Source organism: Anser brachyrhynchus, assembly GCF_964034855.1.
Source record: "Anser brachyrhynchus genome assembly, chromosome: 1".
NCBI lineage: Eukaryota > Metazoa > Chordata > Aves > Anseriformes > Anatidae > Anser > Anser brachyrhynchus.
The window spans coordinates 32,119,783-32,137,703 of record NC_137694.1 but is presented as its reverse complement, the minus strand read 5'-3'; the positions used below and the strand labels follow the sequence as shown (position 1 = coordinate 32,137,703).

The window sequence follows — 17,921 nt, the reverse complement described above, 5'->3', positions numbered from 1 at the left end:
AAAGTTAATGTTAGTTAGATGAAGTTTGTACTAAGGTGAAAACCCCTTTAATGTTGATTTTACCTGGCCAGGCCTGTAAACCGGGGCTGCTTTGGTGCCCATCTTAGGGCAATGGGTTACGTTCCAGTAGTTCCACTGGGAAACAAGACATGGGGATTTTTATTTTTTTTTTAGCAAGGTGCCAGCTTATGGAGATTTGTAACACATTCAAGAAAGACATGGGAGTAAGGAGGAAAGCCTTCATAGCCATCAAGCCTTCTTACGCACGAAGAAAAAGAAATCTTAGAAAAATCAAGAAAGCTACATTAACAGAAGTGGCATAGGGCATGAACTGGCTGGGCAGAAGATCAATGAACCTTTGCTGGGGCAGAAGCCTGCCCAGCTTTGAGACTGAACTCTGTTTGCTGAGCAAGAAGTGAGAGGATTGTTCCCAGCCTTACCCGGCTGTAATAATTGTTTACCAGTTGATCTTTCTGTGCAAAAAATAACTGAAACACTTATCTTCCTTTGGTGATGCCTTTTAGTAGACTTGAGTGGCCTTCGGTCTTGACAGCCCATATCTCTGGCAGTCTCTTTTTCTCTCTTGCAACTGCTATGCCAAAAGCGAATGAAGGTGTCATGCATCTCCTTATCCATCAGACATATTTTATGTTCCCCTTACATCACTGTGCCTTGAGGTCAGCCTGTGAGGTTCATTCAATAAAATAAACTAATAGTTAATCAATCATTGTTCTGTCCCGTGTGTTTATGGTGCACTGTGCTTTGTATGGGTTTCAGAAAACGGCAGCATAGCACTCTGCTGGCTGCCTGTCTCAGTGACTGCTAGATTTCCCTCCCTCCCCAGTTTTAAGCAACTGGAGGTTAGCACAAATCTTTGCAAACCTCACCTTCGCCTTTAAACTGGGTTTTGTTTTCCCTGGATATAGTGCTGCAGAAGTGGTAGTCAACTGCCATGTCAAACTTTGCCTTCACTTAGGAAAAAAACAGGTGATTGAGAGTAAGTCTGGCTTCAAGGCAGGCTGCTGAAAAGCACAGCCAGCGATGGGGTAGGCCACGTGCAGCTGGAGCACCTGCTCATCCACAAAACTGCTCGATGAGGGTCCAAAGTTCTTTTTTAAATACTGGTTTGTTTCTTTACATGGATGCCCTGCTCCTGGGGTGAGTTGCCCTTGAGCAGAAGAGCCCCGCAGAGTTTCCACCATTTCCTTTTTAAATCTAAATCAATTCCCAAACCAATATAGGTGAATCGTGATGGGTTCTTTGGCGGCAAGGCCTGAGAACAGAACCTGACACAGATAAGAGTGACATCATTCAACAACCACATAGGCTTTGGCATAATAGTTGGCTTAAAAATACCTCAATAAGCAAACAGCGCATTAGCACTGGCTACGCAACGCCTTCCACGTTGCATAATGGTGTTTGTGCTGGTGTGTTATTAAAAAGCCAGGCAACCATTCCACCCTGCGTCAGCTCCGCTACAGGCAAAGCGTCGCAGGCACAAGTTGTTGCAACTCTCTCCGTCGTGCCTTGCGCTGCCTGGGAAGCGGGCAGTGATTAACCGAGGGCGTTGATGCGGCCGAGATAGCCCGGCTGGTACCGCAGGAGGGTGGCACCTCTAGGCCCCATCGGCCTGCGGCTGCGGCACTGCTGTGGGCCAGGCCTGGAGAGCCACCGGGCCGGGCGCTTGCCCACACCGCGTGCGACTGCGAGCTGTGCAGAGTCAATGAGGATCGAGTCAGATTACTGTCTTCGGAGGAGCCTGTGGGGTTAAGAGTTTCCAGGGACCTGTTTGTTGGTTCAGGAGCAAGTCCTAGCCCGATCCAACACGGAAGGGCATCTTAATGAAACTTGTAATTCTTTGCTGCTGAAGCAAGGTGGAATCGGGGCTTTAAAATGTATTCTGGTCCCCAACTCTAGGAGAAATAGGAAGGGAAATAAGCCAAGAGACACCCTCCCACAGCCCATAGGCCAACATCAGCTGGCTGCTGGTCCCCACCAGGCTCAGCAGGTGGAGATGCGCATGAGCGGGCTGGGCTTTCTGCCTGGTTTGGTGAGCACGACTTGTTTGGCTCGTGATTTGTTGTGTGATGCTAATATTTCCACTTTCTGGAGTTGCGCTGGGCTTTGTCCCTGTGTTGCCAATGACAAGGCAGGCAGGGGACAGGCTGCTAGGATCACAGTGAGGGCAGCAAAGACTGGAAAGTGAGCACCGCAGCTCAGCCACAAACCTATGTGGGGCAAAAATCACCTTTTCCTCATGTTTGCATTTCACATGCAAGCTTCATTTAAATCCCCATCTCTCTCCCTCTCTGTTGCACACCATCACTTGTCTATCAGTCTTTTACAGAGCTGTTTTTCTCTGTGTTTTTAAATTTCACTTAAAAATTAGCAAGGACTCAGATCCCAGAGACGTCAGAACTCCTGTGGTGCCACCTCCATGCCCTTTCTTTGTGGCATCAGAAAGAAAAACATGGGACGAAAGGAAGAGGGGGCCTCAGCGTAGCAGTAAGTGTGCTGGTCTGCCATTTGTAAGTCGTCTCCTGGGAAGTGGGTGGTGAGGAGTAGCTCATGCTGCTCCCTCTCCCCTTCCTCTCTGTGGTTCCTCAGCCCCCTCCCGGTCCTGATGTGGTGGACGTCCCCAAGCCCACGCTGGATCCACTGTGGAGGGCACGTGAGGCAGGCAGGAGGAAGCAGGGCTGGACGTGGAGAGCACATGGAGGTTGCACCTGTGGCTGTAGGCGAAGAGTGGCACAAAGAGGTGTGAACGTGCTCTGTAGGCCTATTACGGTCCTTCAAAGCTCCGGCTTTGCTTTAAAGGCGTCCCGTGCATCAGGTGATTATATATAGCGGTAAAATTGTGCAAACTGTTCCTACATATGAAGGTGTACCTCCACGCTCTTAACCTGGAGGTGGCCTAAGGCCAGGTTTGACAAGGTGCTTAAGTGTCTGGAGCTGCTGATGGATGTCCATGGGGCTTTCAGAACACATCAAAGTGAACATAGATAAATTTCATTTGTGTTTTTGACACGTAGAGTGGTCTTTAAGGGGTCGGACCTATGTTTGCCTTGTGCTAGCATTGGCTGCACAACGGAAACAAACCATCATTTTTTCACTGGGCGGGGGTTTTGCCTAGGGCAGCTTAGACTTCCTTGGGACTGCATCCCTCACCCTGACCTCTTTGCTCCCTCAGGGTATAGACCTGGGGCCACTGAAGGTGCAAAGCATCTGAGTGCCTGTAGAGCTCCCAGTGCTACAGCCTGAAGTCAGGGTCATACATGCTCTGGGCATCTTTCCTAAAAGTCCTTGAGGGTACATATGTACTGGAGCACACCAGGCCTGGGCTTTGATTTGTGAACAAACCTTTGGAGAGTAGTCGTAATTCCTGTTCTGTGGACTCTTCCCATGCTGTCAGAAATATGCAAAATCCTTCTTGGCTTGTTTTGTTTCAAAACATGAAACCTGGTTTATTTTGAATAGTTTTCTCATTGAGTTCTCTGAAATAATTATTACTGACAGATTTCTTTTTTTTTTTTTTGTTCTAGTTCCATTCACCTTACTGCATACTTTCACCTTTCATAGCTGACTCACTTTTTTTTTTTTTTTTAATGGACAGATGAGGTGATGCTTAATTAGAAGTCTTGGAGTGAAGGTGGTGATCATTAAAGGGTGATGATGTAGTGGGTGAACTCCTCTGTTTATCCATAGAAATAATCAGGTTTGAGCGATGGGTGTTAATGCCACCGTCCTACCCGGAGAAACTGCCTCTGAAGCACAAGAGGTTAATTCATTCCCTGCTCCTTGGTCTCTCTTCTGTGACTGCCAACAAAGGTAGCAATTACTGGTGTTATCTCAAGGGATGTTCTGTGATGTGGATAATTGCGAACTGTGAAACCCCACTGATACTCTGAGCAAATTTCATACAGGCCAGAGAACACGCATGGCCTGGTCAGTAGTAAAAGAAAGTTGTTACCCAGACTAAATTTGTGCTAAGACCTTGGGGCAAAAGGTTCCATATCCATTACAGATCCCCTCAACCATCCGGTTGTTTGCAGAATTAGCTCTACCCAGACGGATCCAGGAATGTGGAACGTGCCTTAAAGGGCAGGGAGGTTTGTGATCATCTCTCTTTTTTTTTTTTTCTCCTTTTTCTTCTTTTATTTTTTTATGTAACTTCTGTAGCATAGTTTATGCTTGGGATGAAAAGTATGTATGCTGCTGTATTTGTTGTGTAAAAGTAAAAAGTCATAGCAACGCATTTGTTCTGTGGAAAGAGCCTGAATCAAAAGAGATAGCCAAGAAATGACTTGCACAATTTGCAAATGCCCGGGGGAGTTACGACAGTTGATTCTTTAGCCTAACATTCAAGGGTACAATTACGATCCAGTGCTTGAGCACTGAAATGCAGCAATGTGGGATTAGAGAAAACAAAACAAAACAAAACCACCCCAAACCAAGTTGAAAGTGATTGACTACTTGAAACAATTTAGCAAAGGGCTGCAGTGGATTTAACAGGAGTTGTACTGGGTTTTTCTTTACTGGTACTTTTAAATCAAAATCAAACGTTTCATTCATGCAGACAGTAATTTTAGGAAAATCTTATGACCACATTGTACATGATTTCAGGCTAGAAGATCACAATAGTTGGTTTTGGCCTGATAATCTTTAAATGCATTGCCCAGAACAATTTAGTAGTTTCTGTGCTCGAGCCAGAAAAACCTGGGAAAAAGAGCAGCGCAGGCAGCTATCTGTGCACGCCCTCAAGCTCTTTGGTCTCAGTGTGTCAGCAAGACTGGGGACAGTCTGGTTGCCCAGAAAGTGGCTTCAGTAGGCTTTAGGTTTAGGAAACTCTGCAAACTTTTCTGTAGCCACTGAGCTGCACAAATCCCAGATGAGATTCTCCTTCTCGCAGCATGCTGTGCAGCCAGGGTGAGTCCTTGCTCTAAGGAGGACTACTGAGCAAAGGTCAGGCACCCCTGAAAAAGGAGAAGACAATATATGCAAATTGTTGTTGGTTAATTCAGTCGTCTAGCAGGGAAGAGTAAACATTATTCCTGACACTTCCATTTTTGATTAATGATGAATGGAATTGGCAGATGTTCAGCTGGCCACCAGATGGGGGCTGTTCAGTCCAACAAACAGAGTAGAAACAGTCTGGGTTTTGTAAAGCCAACACTGACAACAGCTCTGACAAAATCTCTAGTTCATCCAAGCGATGTGCCAACTTTGACCTTAAAACAACTTAGCAGCTTAAGAATCGAGGTGGTACAACCAGTGAGACTGCTTATGGCAGGGAAGTGGGGTGTGGAGGGGCTGTAGGTGGTTTGTTTGCTAGAATTTCAGCAGCTTTTGCCACTGCAGGAGCCACAGCCTGTGTCTTTGATTTGGTGGGGTTGGACCTGTGTGGGACCTCATTCACCTGTTCGCTTGTCAGCCCTAAGGAGGAAGGAACATAAAGAAGACATCGAGGGGCAGCGAAGAGCATTTGCCCAGTGCTGGGGCTGGTGAAGTCTGCCATGCAGATTTCGGAAGCCACCCCAGGCCTCTGGCTGTGGCAGTGGCGGTGGTGGTGACAGGGATGGTGGTGGTGTCCCCTCCGCAGGGACACGGGCCGGGGTGGCGGGGCTCTGGCAGCCACAACCTGCGTGCTCAGCCCCGCGTCCCTCGTGGGTGCACCAGGAGCGGGGCTGCTGCTCGGGGCCTTCTCTTGCCGCCATTTTAGACCGAGGAGCCCTCTTTGGCTACACGTGGCGTTTGAAGGCCTGGTGGCCTATCAGGCTGGGATCCGTGACAGGGATCGGCTGTAGCCGGTGGGCTTTTGACGACATTAATTCTGCTCCGTCCCACCACAGCTCAGGGCACCGATGACCAGGCCATGGCCACGCGTCTCCAGCTGCAGGGCATGGCGGGGGGCTGCTTTGGGCCAGGGACACCTCGCTAATAAACGACCTTTGCTAATGACTTCCCAAGGGAAACAAAGAGCAGTGGGGAAGGGGTTCATGGGGCTCTCATCCGTTGGCTTAGTGTGGAGCCTGCTTCTCAGAAGCACACGTGGAGACCCCAGCCCCCAGCAGTCAGAAAATGTCGCCAGAGCCGGAACAGCTTGGGCGTCACTGCCCCGGGACAAGGGCTGGGATGCCTCCTTCTCACTTGGGATGCCCTAAAAAGGCGGTGATAGAAAAAGCAGTGATAGCAAAGGCAGTGATAGATTGCCTTTTTTTTTTTTTTTTTTTTTAAAGTACACAACGTCGCAGAACAATCGTTTTTCCCGTTCTTATCAACCCCCAGCTCCCCCGGGCGCCTCACGGCGGTCCCGGGGCGGGGGGGGGCGGCGGGGCAGGGGCAGCCCCCGGGGCACACAATGCAGGGTGGGGTGGGAAATCTATTTCCAGCAGAAGCACGGACAAAAGCGGGCTCGTTAAAAAACACATGTTCGCCGCCTCCCCGCCGCGGAAACCGAGCTCTGCCCGGCACCGGGGGCAGGGGTGTCCCCTCCTCCCGCAGCAGCCGGGGCTAGGGGGATGCCCCGCGGGGGGCCAGGGGCCGGAGGAGGGTGAGGGGCTCGGGGGGGGTGTTTTGGGGAGGAGGAGCCGCTCCGTGCCCGGCCCGCAGCCCCGGGGGAGGGGGCAGCGGGGCGGCGGCACAGGTATCTGCCGGCGGGCGGGCTGAGGAGGGGAAGGAGGAGCCCCCCCCGCCACCCCACCCCTCCTCTCCTCAGCGAGCTTGTGCCTGGCCGCTCCTCCGAGCCGCCCGGGGAGCCCCGCTGCAGCCCGAGGTGAGGAGCGGGGATGCTCTGGAGCGGGGGGCAGTGCTGGGGGGGGCAGGGGCCGGGGGCGCTGCGGGTTTCGCCCCCGGGTCCCCCCGGCGCTGCTCGGGGCTGGGGACCCGCTGAGGGGGGAGGCAGCCCTCCTCCGGGGGGCTCCGCCGCCTGCCCCCCCCCGTCCTGGCCGGAGGGGAGCGCCTGGGCTGAGGGGCGAGGGCGTGACAGGGCTATGCGCGGAATTTGGGCGTTACAGCCCCGGCCGGCCCCCTGGCTCCGCGAACACTTCTTTCTTGAAGTGTTTTCGCTGGAAGCCCCCGGCTCAAAGGAGGGCTGTGAGCCCTAACAAAGGCGGGTGTTGTTCGGGAGCCAACAGGTGACGGGGTGAAACCTGAGCGCCTGTGGAAGTCTGGCTGCTGTTTAAAATAGAATTATTAAAAAAAAAAAAAAAATCAATGGGGGGGCTGTAAAAGGCTGGGATTCTGTCTGGCTGGGGCCGTGCAGGACGTTTTAGGGAGAAGGGGGGGATTCCCTGTGTGTCCCCCCCCCGCCGTCGGGGGGCGTTGCACGGGGAGGGGGGCCCCAAAAGAAGCAGGTGGCTGTCACCCGCCGAGCCCTGCCGCGGCTGGGGCCGTGTGATATGTGTGATATGCATCTCGCATCCCCTCCGGCCCCGGTGACAAGCTTTCTAACAAAAAAAGTCGTTAACCAATTTGCCCCGCAGGACGCAGTGAGTCCGCAGGGGGTGGGCAAGGAGCTGCGCCCCCCCCCCACCTCCCCCCCGGCTGGCACAGCCGGACCCCTTCTGTCCGGTGTGGGGTCGTGGTGGAGAGTGACAGCGAGATGGAGACCCCTGGGCAAGGACAGCCTTGTCCCAGCAAGAGGTGGGTCCCCTGGTACCTGAGGTATCTCCATGCAGCTTTTTGGGAGGTAGCATTTGAGCAGAACTGAGGCCCCGAGATGTTCTGCAGACTACAAAAGCAAAACAAAACTGGCCGTGTGATGTAGATGTCATGGCACGAGTAGAAAGACCACCTTTCTCCCCTTCCCTTAGACAGCATTTATTTTCTCAGCTGTTGTTTATGTTCATCTGAATCCTCCTTAGGATGTAATCATTTTAAACGGCCTCGCTTTGAAGAAGGAGTGCAGTTGGGGGGCAGGGAGGAAGAACCCTGTAGGCTGGAAACGCAAAACCAAATTGCACTCGAGCAGGAGAGGAAGGAGGACTTCCAGAGGAGTAATTGCTAAAATAGTTGGGCAAATAGCTTGCTGTTAAGCCGCGCCGTTTTTAGAAACCTCGCTCTCAGCAACGCCACAATATTTGCAGCGCGGCCGTGTTGGTTTATGGTGTCGTGTCGGGCGGTTTATGGCTTGGTGTTAGCACTATGGTGACGTTTTTCTCTCAAAGTGAATGCTGTCCTTTGGGTTACCTCGGCTCGCTGGGATTTATGGACCTCGCTTTAAACGCTTCCAGTCACCTTGTGTGGGGAGGAGCACCCCCATGGCAAAGTCGCATCTCACAGTTTGAGCTCAGGTATCTTTTTCCTTTACTCTCTACCAGCCGTACTGTCAACCTGCCCTGTGTTGCAGGGAAAATGAGCCTATGGGTCTGTGGTTCTCTTCTCGTACTGCCCAAAATGAACGGGTAAAAGGTGACCCAGGCAGATCAATCTTCATGGAAAAGCTGCGTTGTCTCTCTCTTATCTGCTTTTGGAATTAGGCAGCTGTCCTGCCTTTACGTACCTTTGGTATGCCTGCAATCCGAACAGCACCCAGCACTGCTTCTTGCCATATAGAAGTAGCACATAGCCTTCGTGTTCAGAAATCCTCAGGAAAGTTAATGGGTCTACATCCGTTCAGATTTTATTTTGAACTTTGTTTTTCCTTGTCAGCTGGAGAAATTAAGCCAGCGGAGTTGATCTTCGATCCCACAGAGAGAGGCTCTCGAACCTCGTTATGGATGCGATGGTGAGCGTTCGCTGTGGTGCGAACAGGCCGGGGTACGCCCAAGGGCTGGCAAGGCTCAGTGTCTCTCTCTGGTGGAATTTAATTTCGGGTTTGCTCCCCACGGCATGGCTGAGGTCACCTTGCCTACTAAAACGTTGACAGAGATGTTTCGTCTGGTGACTCCTTTCGTTCGTGGGTTTTCATGCAGGAGTTGGTGCTTGAAAAGCGGCTGCTTGATCAGCAAGGTTCCCATGACACAAAGCCGTAGGAATTGGGAGCATCAGCTCAGACTTGTTAGTGGCACGTGATCGTACACCGGCCATCTAAGTACCGCAGCAGGGAAATTGCGAGGCAGTGCATCTGCTGCTAGGATCATCTCAGCAGGGCATGGACTTCTCAGCCATGCCCATCGTGATGATGGGTGGATTTTATTCTTCAGAACTACTTGGGTATAGACAATGTGGGACACTGATGCTGACCCTGGCATCGCCGTCCTTCTGCAAATGTCAGCACTGTCGCTTTTTTCGCTAGCAGGGATTTCTTAGCTGTATCGCCGTATTGCCCTGTCCCTCCGCACCCCAGTTTCACACAAAGAGTGACAACAAGCATACTGATGGCGGACTTCATTCCCGCCGGGATGCGGGCTGGGGAAGCAGTTGTGCATCACTGACTGCCCTATTATTTGTTTGTGAAGGAAGGGGGTCTAGTATGCAGCAGGATGTCTGCCTGCATTTTAAATATACAGGATTGAGCTTTTAGAGGTTTGTTTTGTGATTCAACTCATACGTTGCTTTTTCAGTAGACAATCCAGGACTTCCTGTCACTTTTGTAGTAGTGAATAAGGCAACAGAAATCCTTTAATGTGACTGATCCACTAATACTGTCCCGTCACTGACAATGGATATTCGTACCCAGGGCTTTGGCTTCAGCTCGCTAACCAGCCACGAGTGATTGGCACCTCTTTGAAACAATTGAGTTGAAAGGTCAGCTTCTGAGCAGTAGAAGAGCAAAATGAGGGAAAGGTCTCCTAGGGTAAAGTCAAAGGTGTCAGTGGGAGCGCGATCTACCTGTCTCTGGTGCTGTTAATATGCAAAATAACAAGTGTAGGGGTTCGGTTTTGCTCGCCGTCCTTGGCAGGGATTGTAACGCGTGGTGATGCTAAGCTAAAAAGTTGTTTTGTGAATCTTCAGTTGTTCACCTAGACTAAGATTTCAGAAACTTGCCAGACATCTGACAAGCTCTGTAAGAAGTAGCCTGTTCCCAAAGGGCGGGTTTGCTTGCCCCGTAAAATACCAGGTAAATGTTGTATTACAGTACAGCTACGCAGTGTAATCGTAGCGTGTTGGCATCCTAGCAGCACACCAAAAATAGCGCATACATCTTCAAACCGAGAGTTTTGGAGCGAAGTTAACAAGTTAATTTTTTTGAGTGCTGGCCCAGTGGAGCAGTTAAGTAATCCCACCTCGTTTTATTGGGCGTGGGAACGTACAGACATGCCGAAAGCAGGGGCAGATAGAACGCTTACTACCGACCGTCGTCATTTCTCCGAGCCTGTAACTTCACGTGCACGTGGCCACTTTCTACTGAGCAGGTTTGGGTCTGCGTGATGCACCGGATACCCAGCGTGGCACTCTCAGGGGCCTCGTGTGAAGGACGGGAAGCCCCCGGTGTGCAGGGAGCAGGATGCCTGGGTACCTGGTCTGGCGTTTTCCTTCCCCCTGCGGTCCAGCAGCAGCTTGTTCCCTCTGATACGGCGGAGATGACGTGGGACCCGCCTGGAGCTTTGAGGTTGCTCTCCCCTTTAGACCCAACAGCAAGGTTATATGTGGAGGGGATGAGGGTTTTCTGCAGCTGCCCAGCAGCTTGGATCTTGTGCTGAATCCGAATTTAGGTGGACAGATGGAGAAAACTGCCTGAAAGGGGGAAGGTGCAGCGCACGCGTAGCGTAGCATGAAGGCAAGCTTGCTTCCAAGCTCAGGTGTTCAGGATGTCTGTCCTGGCAGAGCACATCCTCTCTGGTTTTGGCAGTCTATATTTCACTGAAACTCCTGATCCGAATTTCCTAAGAACTCTTGTTTGAATTAATGTAAGATATTTATCTTAATAAGCATTTTACTGCAGAAAGCTGCGGATGTCGGTGAGAGCCTTCTTTGCCAGTTGTGACTCAAAATGATCCCACTGATATTAAGCTTTGTAGGCTTCATGAATCAACAGAAGCATCTCCCTGTAGGGTTTTAAATTAACAGAACAATCATGATGCATTTTACAGAGCCTAATCTGGCATAATTGGATTTCAGATATTTAACTGGACCAACACCCTTCCGCTCTGATACAGCTAAAACGAGGATCTCAGAGGAATCTAGCAGACATTCATTGCTTTATGCCTACCTTGTTAAAAACAGGATGCTACTTGCACAGCTGTCTTTCCCCACGGATTTCTTTAGTTTTTGACAAGCAGTTTTTGCGTCTTCTGTGTTACTAGATTATTAGTGTCTTCAGATAAGGCTCATCTCATGCATTTTATGAGCTTTTACTCCATAAGTCTTTCCTATTTATGTATACGTATAATCTGTAGTGTCAGACGAGCAGAAATGTAAAAAGGCGAGCGTTAATACCGAAACGGGTATCGGCTGCCAGGTGTGGTGATGTGTGTCTAGTTTGCTTTTTTTTGGGTAGGTATGCGTTGGTTTTTTGTGTGTTTTTGAGAACTCATTGGAATACTTCTGAATTGCTTGTAACAAGTTGTAATGATGCTCCGATAATCTGTGTTCTGGCCAGCACAAGGAATACTAAACTGTTGTAAGATCACTTACACTGATAATTAGTTGTTGCGTGTTAAAGTTTATTAAAGCTCTGTTAATCTCTTCTTCCAGATCAATTGCTTGATGAGCTGCAGCTGAAATATTTAACGCTTCACACTTATGCCCTTGGAGATGGAGCCCAAAGCTAACAACCTCGTTTTTGGGTGTCAGCGAAGCTCAACATCTGATGATGACTCTGGCTGTGCCTTGGAAGAATATGCGTGGGTCCCCCCAGGCCTTAGACCAGAGCAGGTACTGACTGTGGTTCTGCGTTATTAAAATAAGCCCCATATAGACTGTCTAAGGGAGTGACAGCAAGCCTTATTGAATCCTTATAATTTAAAACTCAAATTCACCTAGAACCCTCCACCTCGTTTTGTTTCCCATTCCAATGAGGCTGCCTCAAGGGAACTTAATATCCTCAGCATCGAGAAGTTTATATTCCTCAGGATTTTTCAATAAATATGTGCCACAGAGGTATGTACTGTTGAGTCTAAAAGTAGCAGAGAAATCTGCTTTCTCTCTGAAGTAAGCTGTTAGGTTTAATTGAAGCCCGTGGCACGGTGCGATTTGTACAGGCGCAGTTAAGCAGTGACCATCTCTTTACATAATTGGGCATTTGACATCTAGAACGGAACGCTGCTGCAGCATACATAATGAAGGTATTCTGTCACTGTGACAATTACTAACGTGTTTAACGCTTGTTTAAGTGGCGGTGTGCCTGCCATTTGTTCATGGCGGCATCTCTCCGGTGCCTTCCCTGCAGCCAACGCTTGTGGGCTGGTTGGGCTGTTCCTCCCCCTCTCCCTTCTCTTCTTTATCCACTACATCACAATGCAGGGGAAATAAGTGAAATTGCTGATGAGAGAGCTGCTATAGGAGATCAAATCAAACCTCTCGACGTATTCTTTACCTGATGTTATTGTAACTGTACTGAAGCTGTGCATTCACCATCACCCAGAACTCGGGTGTCCCTGTTGAAGGGGCAGAGAGACTTCCTAGCACGTGCTGGAGGAGGCAGAGCTGCTCCTGGCCAGCTGGCAAGTTACTGCAGTCCGTAGTTATGGAGGTGCAAAAGATGCATCCTTTCTGCTGTGCAGAGATTTTTCGTAGCTGTGAATAAAGTCGTGTCAGCGGGAATGGCAAATAACGGGCTATTTTTAGGGAAATTCTTTTTATTGCTTGCTTAAGCATATATATGAATCCCGATGAATCAGACCTTAAGGCAACCAGCAAGCTAATGTTCTGTCAGAACAATTAAGTAAATTCCATAAAATATCCCCATAATCAAGCTAGCTCAAACTCATTAAAGATTTCTTTTTTCGAAGAAGAATGACTTAATTTGAGAACAGGGCAATAAACCGAGAGAAGGGCATAGTGTCTTTCAGGCTTAACTTTGTACTGCGTGTCGTTATCTTTTCCTGCAGCTTCTTGAAGCGCAATCAGTACTAAGAGGACTTCTGATGTTTAAATTTTGGTTAAATGAAAGCCAAATAATGTTTCATACAACCTTTCCCATATAATTTTGATTGCTTCCTGACTGATTGCTGCCTCTTTTTCATCTGTCTCGCACAGTAATAAGCTGTTGACCTAAGCATTATTTAAATCTGGATGGCAAGTAATATTTTTTGCCAATAGCCGGCTCTTATTTACCGCCCCAGGCCTCGTGACAAGCTGGAAACTGCATAGGAAAAACAATAAATCTGTAGCTGTTCCACAAAAATATTTTTTGCCACCGGGCTTTGTCATAGCGTTCATTACAGTTTTCCTGTCATAATTTTCTTCTGGGGGGGGAAAAAAAAAAAAGAGGATTGAAGATTGATAGGTGTGTACACCCAATATTGATTTCTTTATCAAAAACACGCAGCCCATGAAAATTTCATAGTTCATTTGCATCCGACTGAAATGTGCCTGGATCCAGCTTTCTCCCACGGGAAGGATGTTTCCACCTTCTTACCAAAGGCCACATGGAAGCAATGAAAGCTGATGCTTTGGGTGAACCTGATCAGCGGGGGGCTACAAAACAGCTTTTGTCTCAACAATGTGTAAAATGCACAGAGCGAATTAAATTTGTTTACACAGGGACTGTTTTCTGGAAAGCTTCGTGCCTTGTGTGGTAAATTGTAGAGGGAAACTTGGAATTTCAGCTGGGTTGTTGACCAGCCCTGAAGGGGGTGGGAATAATGAGAACATTAAATGTGCATAATTTACGATACCCCCTAATTGTCACTGCAAATTGCATTCCAGAAAAGCAATTCAGCAGCTTGGTGCTGGTTTTATCAGAGACGAGCCAGGTTTGCTGAGTTGGTTCATCTGGGCCTCGTATTTTCAGCACAAACCCTGTCACAGGTCTAATGTAGCATAGCCTCCTTCCTTCGTAAATGGGACTTGAGATAAAACAGCAGCCGAAGGTCGCGTGCGGTGCTCAGGTGATGTGTGTCTCCTGGTCTGACTTCACATGCTCCCGTGCAGGTACAGCTGTATTTTGCCTGCTTGCCGGAGGAAAAGGTCCCGTACGTGAACAGCCCTGGAGAGAAGCACAGAATTAAACAGCTCCTCTATCAGCTGCCACCCCACGATAACGAGGTAACTGGGGAGCCTGGGGGTGCACGGTCAGGGTTTAGGTCTCTCTCACCTCCTCTGCGTGAATTACCTACCTGCGTGTTTATTACAAGCCTAAAACATGGCTTGTGCTGGCATCTGACCTGTGCGCCAGCCCGGCGCGTACACTGAGCCCATTGTCTAGCTCTGCGTTTCGCTGCTGTGCAGATAAGAGCTGTCTGGAAGGACACTGCCTTTTCTTGTCAGGAAGGTTGGTGTCACTGCAATAAACTTAACACAAGTTGCTTTTATAGTGTTTGCAGCCACCCACCAATTACCAGGAACCTACAAATTCCTGGGATTTCATTGTGGCACACAAAAAGGATGCTTTGTGATAGTAAAAGGTTTGCATCTCAGATATGCAGTGCAATTTGGAGCAGAAGTGGAAATAACAAACAAACTCTTTGTAAAAAAAGGGGGCGGGGGTGTCAATGCTTAAGATCTTGCGTACTGCAATATTTAGTTGCAGGCACTTTACCATAAATCTAAAGGACAGTGTTATGGACGAACCTCGGTTACGCTCCTTCCATTATTTTAAGACAGCAGCAGGTTTTGGTTTGGCTTTTTTAAAATGTTATTCCTTGTCTGGACAACGTTTTAGTTTGCAAAATCTCTGTCTATACTAGGTTTGTGTTGTGCCATATTAACTAAATATTAAGGTTGTAGAGAAGACTAGCTAGAGAAGTTCAATGATGATTGCCAGCATGCCTGAAAAAATTCTTGCATATTATGTGCTTGCTCGTTGCGATGTCATTTTAAAAGCTCAGTCTCTAAAGAAAGTTCTTCTGTGTTTTCACTGGAAGGTGAGATACTGCCAGTCTTTAAGCGAAGAAGAAAAGAAGGAGCTGCAGATGTTTAGTTCTCAGCGCAAAAAGGAGGCGCTTGGCCGAGGCACTATCAAACTCCTCTCGAGAGCAGTGATGCATGCAGTTTGCGAACAGGTAACGCTACTGGTGCCACAAGCCTCACTAATGCCTGGTGCCACGGTCTCACTAATATCTCAATATTAAATGTAGGCTTATTTCTGCCTATGCCTGAACATACATATATAAATATATATAAATAGGATATTTGTGAAACTGCATATGAAAAGAAAGAAGGTAGTGCTTGCTTAAGCAAAACAACCTTTAATACTAGCAATGAGCTGAATCTTTGACATATTTGCTACTGCTGTTGACTCATACTAAAATAAATGAAAATGAAAAACAGGCATATGTTTCAAAACGTTATTAATTATAAACTTGTATTCACAAAAGTTTTGTTGATGCACAGAATTGTCTAGTCCAAGATTGAAAATATATATTTTTCCCTTCATGTCAAAATTTTGGAATAAAGCCTTCATGTTGGGTTTGGTGTTTTAATTTAGTTTAAATGCCAGAAGCTAGTTGTCTGTGATATGAAGTATGTCCGCTTTCTCTTTTTGTTCCCAGTGTGGTACAAAAGTAAATGGTGGAGAAGTTGCAGTTTTTGCCTCAAGAGCTGGCCCCGGTGTGTGCTGGCATCCATCGTGTTTTGTATGCTTCACGTGTAATGAGCTTCTCGTTGACCTTATCTACTTCTACCAAGATGGAAAAATTCACTGCGGCAGACACCACGCTGAACTTCTTAAGCCTCGATGTTCAGCCTGTGATGAGGTAAAATTTACATTTTACAGTCAAACCACCACCCGTCATTGTTCAGCTAACAAACTGCATCGCTTGCTTGGGCAGTTACTGAAGGCAGGTGCATTCCTTAAAGCAGTAATGACTGTGGTGCATAGATGTGTTGAAAGCTGAGAGGTGTTCCATTTCATGTCAAAACAGTGATACGACAAGCAATGTGATCAAATTTGGAAAACATGTACCTGTTTGTATTTAGAATTGAAACTTGTAGATTGAATTAGAACAAGAATCTGTACAAATATTCCAAAATATCATCATAACAGCAGCTTCTTTGTTGAGTTCTTACCTTCCTTTTTTTTTTTTTTTTGCTTTAAAAAGTAGTTTTTTCTTCTTTCTTTGCTGTTTAAGAAAAGCTCAGAATGCCACAGTTGTCTTAGGCAATTGTTGTTTTATCTTTGTACTCAAAAGCCAGCTAAACAAAACATTGGTGTGTTAGCTGCACAAATAGGATATTTTGTTTGTTCCAAGTCCTGAGGGGATGTTTTGTCCACTTAACTAAGAGTTCACTTTTCTCTCTGAAAAGATCATTTTTGCTGATGAGTGCACAGAAGCTGAGGGTCGCCACTGGCACATGAAACACTTCTGTTGCCTCGAGTGTGAGACGATCTTGGGAGGCCAGAGGTACATCATGAAGGACGGGCGACCGTTCTGCTGTAACTGTTTTGAATCTCTTTACGCGGAATACTGTGAGACCTGCGGGGAGCACATTGGTAAGTGTGTCCTTTTTAAGTATTAAACTTACATATTAAGGGAAAGACAAATTATGGGGAAAAAAAAAATCACATTCCAGAAGCGTGGATCCTGCCAGTAGTTTTTGAGGGAACCCAAAGCATTGCTTTTTCTCCCTTTCCAGGTGTTGACCATGCCCAGATGACCTACGATGGACAGCACTGGCATGCTACGGAGACTTGCTTTTCTTGTGCTCAGTGCAAGACCTCTTTGCTTGGCTGCCCTTTCCTTCCGAAGCAAGGGCAGATCTACTGCTCAAAAACCTGCAGCTTGGGTGAGGACGTTCACGCCTCCGACTCCTCGGATTCCGCGTTTCAGTCTGCTCGATCGAGAGACTCCAGGAGGAGCATTCGCATGGGCAAGAGCAGCCGCTCGGCTGACCAGTGCCGCCAGTCTCTCCTCCTGTCGCCAGCCCTCAACTACAAGTTTCCTGGTCTGTCAGGCAACGCCGATGATACCCTTTCTCGCAAGCTGGATGACTTAAGCCTTTCAAGGGAAGAGGCAAGCTTTGTTAATGAAGACTTCTGGAAAGGAAGAGTAGAGCAAGAAATGCCTGAGGACCCTGAAGAATGGGCTGAACACGAAGACTACATGACTCAGCTGCTTCTGAAGTTTGGTGATAAAAGCCTCTTCCAGCAACCTGCTGAGGTAGACATTAGATCAAGCGATCACTGGATTTCTGACAGCATTGTCAAGAGCAAGTTGGACTTGAAAAAAAATAACCCAAGCCTAGCAAGTAAGAAGTATCAATCAGACATGTACTGGGCCCAGTCCCAGGACGGCCTGGGTGACTCCGCGTATGGCAGCCATCCGGGCCCTGCCAGCAGCAGGAAGATCCAGGAGCTAGACATGGAGCATGGGGCGTCAGGATACAAACACGACCAAACACCGTGGTACGGAGGTTCCCTGGAATGTTTGTCTGATCTGAAACAGCAAGAACAAAGCGTTCGAGACTCGATGGATTCTTTGGCTTTGTCCAACATAACAGGTAACGGGGGGAAATTGCATGGCTTTGATGGAGAGGTCAACCAAAGCATGGATGCTGTAGTACTTTGAACTAAGACTGTTCATATTTGTGATTCTTTTAAAAAGCTTTCACAGCAGGAGGTGCATGATATGCTTGATGTACTTTTATCAAGCACACAATTCTTCCATGACATAAACGTATGCTATTTAAATTTTCCTTTCCTTTTGAATTATTTTCTTTGCTTGTAACAACAACAAAAAACACAACAAAATGTAATGTTAAACAGAGTAAGAACAGTCTTGAACTGTGCATTTGTTACATACAAACCACAACTTCAAGCAAATTCTGTACCTTAAATACAAGAAGTTGCATTCTACACTAGGATCATATTAAAGATAATCCACAAAACACTGTAGATAGTTTCCTGATTTGCTTGTAAAAATATGTAGAAAATCTGA

At 47.7% G+C, this 17,921-nt stretch overlaps 1 protein-coding gene across 4 annotated transcripts in view; it reads left to right on the top strand.

Moving 5' to 3' along the window:
* PRICKLE1 (prickle planar cell polarity protein 1) overlaps positions 1-17,921 on the top strand; it is a 65,088-nt gene that overhangs the window by 43,711 nt on the left and 3,456 nt on the right. For 3 of the 4 annotated variants that reach the window (XM_080574588.1, XM_080574589.1, XM_080574587.1), the window contains exons 2-7: positions 11,578-11,757; positions 13,978-14,091; positions 14,910-15,047; positions 15,537-15,740; positions 16,291-16,477; positions 16,621-17,484. In XM_080574588.1, the coding sequence (XP_080430714.1) occupies positions 11,626-11,757; positions 13,978-14,091; positions 14,910-15,047; positions 15,537-15,740; positions 16,291-16,477; positions 16,621-17,484 (1,639 nt within the window). In that variant the 5' untranslated portion in view covers positions 11,578-11,625. Of the gene's footprint in view, positions 1-6,383; positions 6,773-11,577; positions 11,758-13,977; positions 14,092-14,909; positions 15,048-15,536; positions 15,741-16,290; positions 16,478-16,620; positions 17,485-17,921 lie in introns of those variants that run through there. The other variant, XM_080574590.1, reaches the window with a different exon arrangement.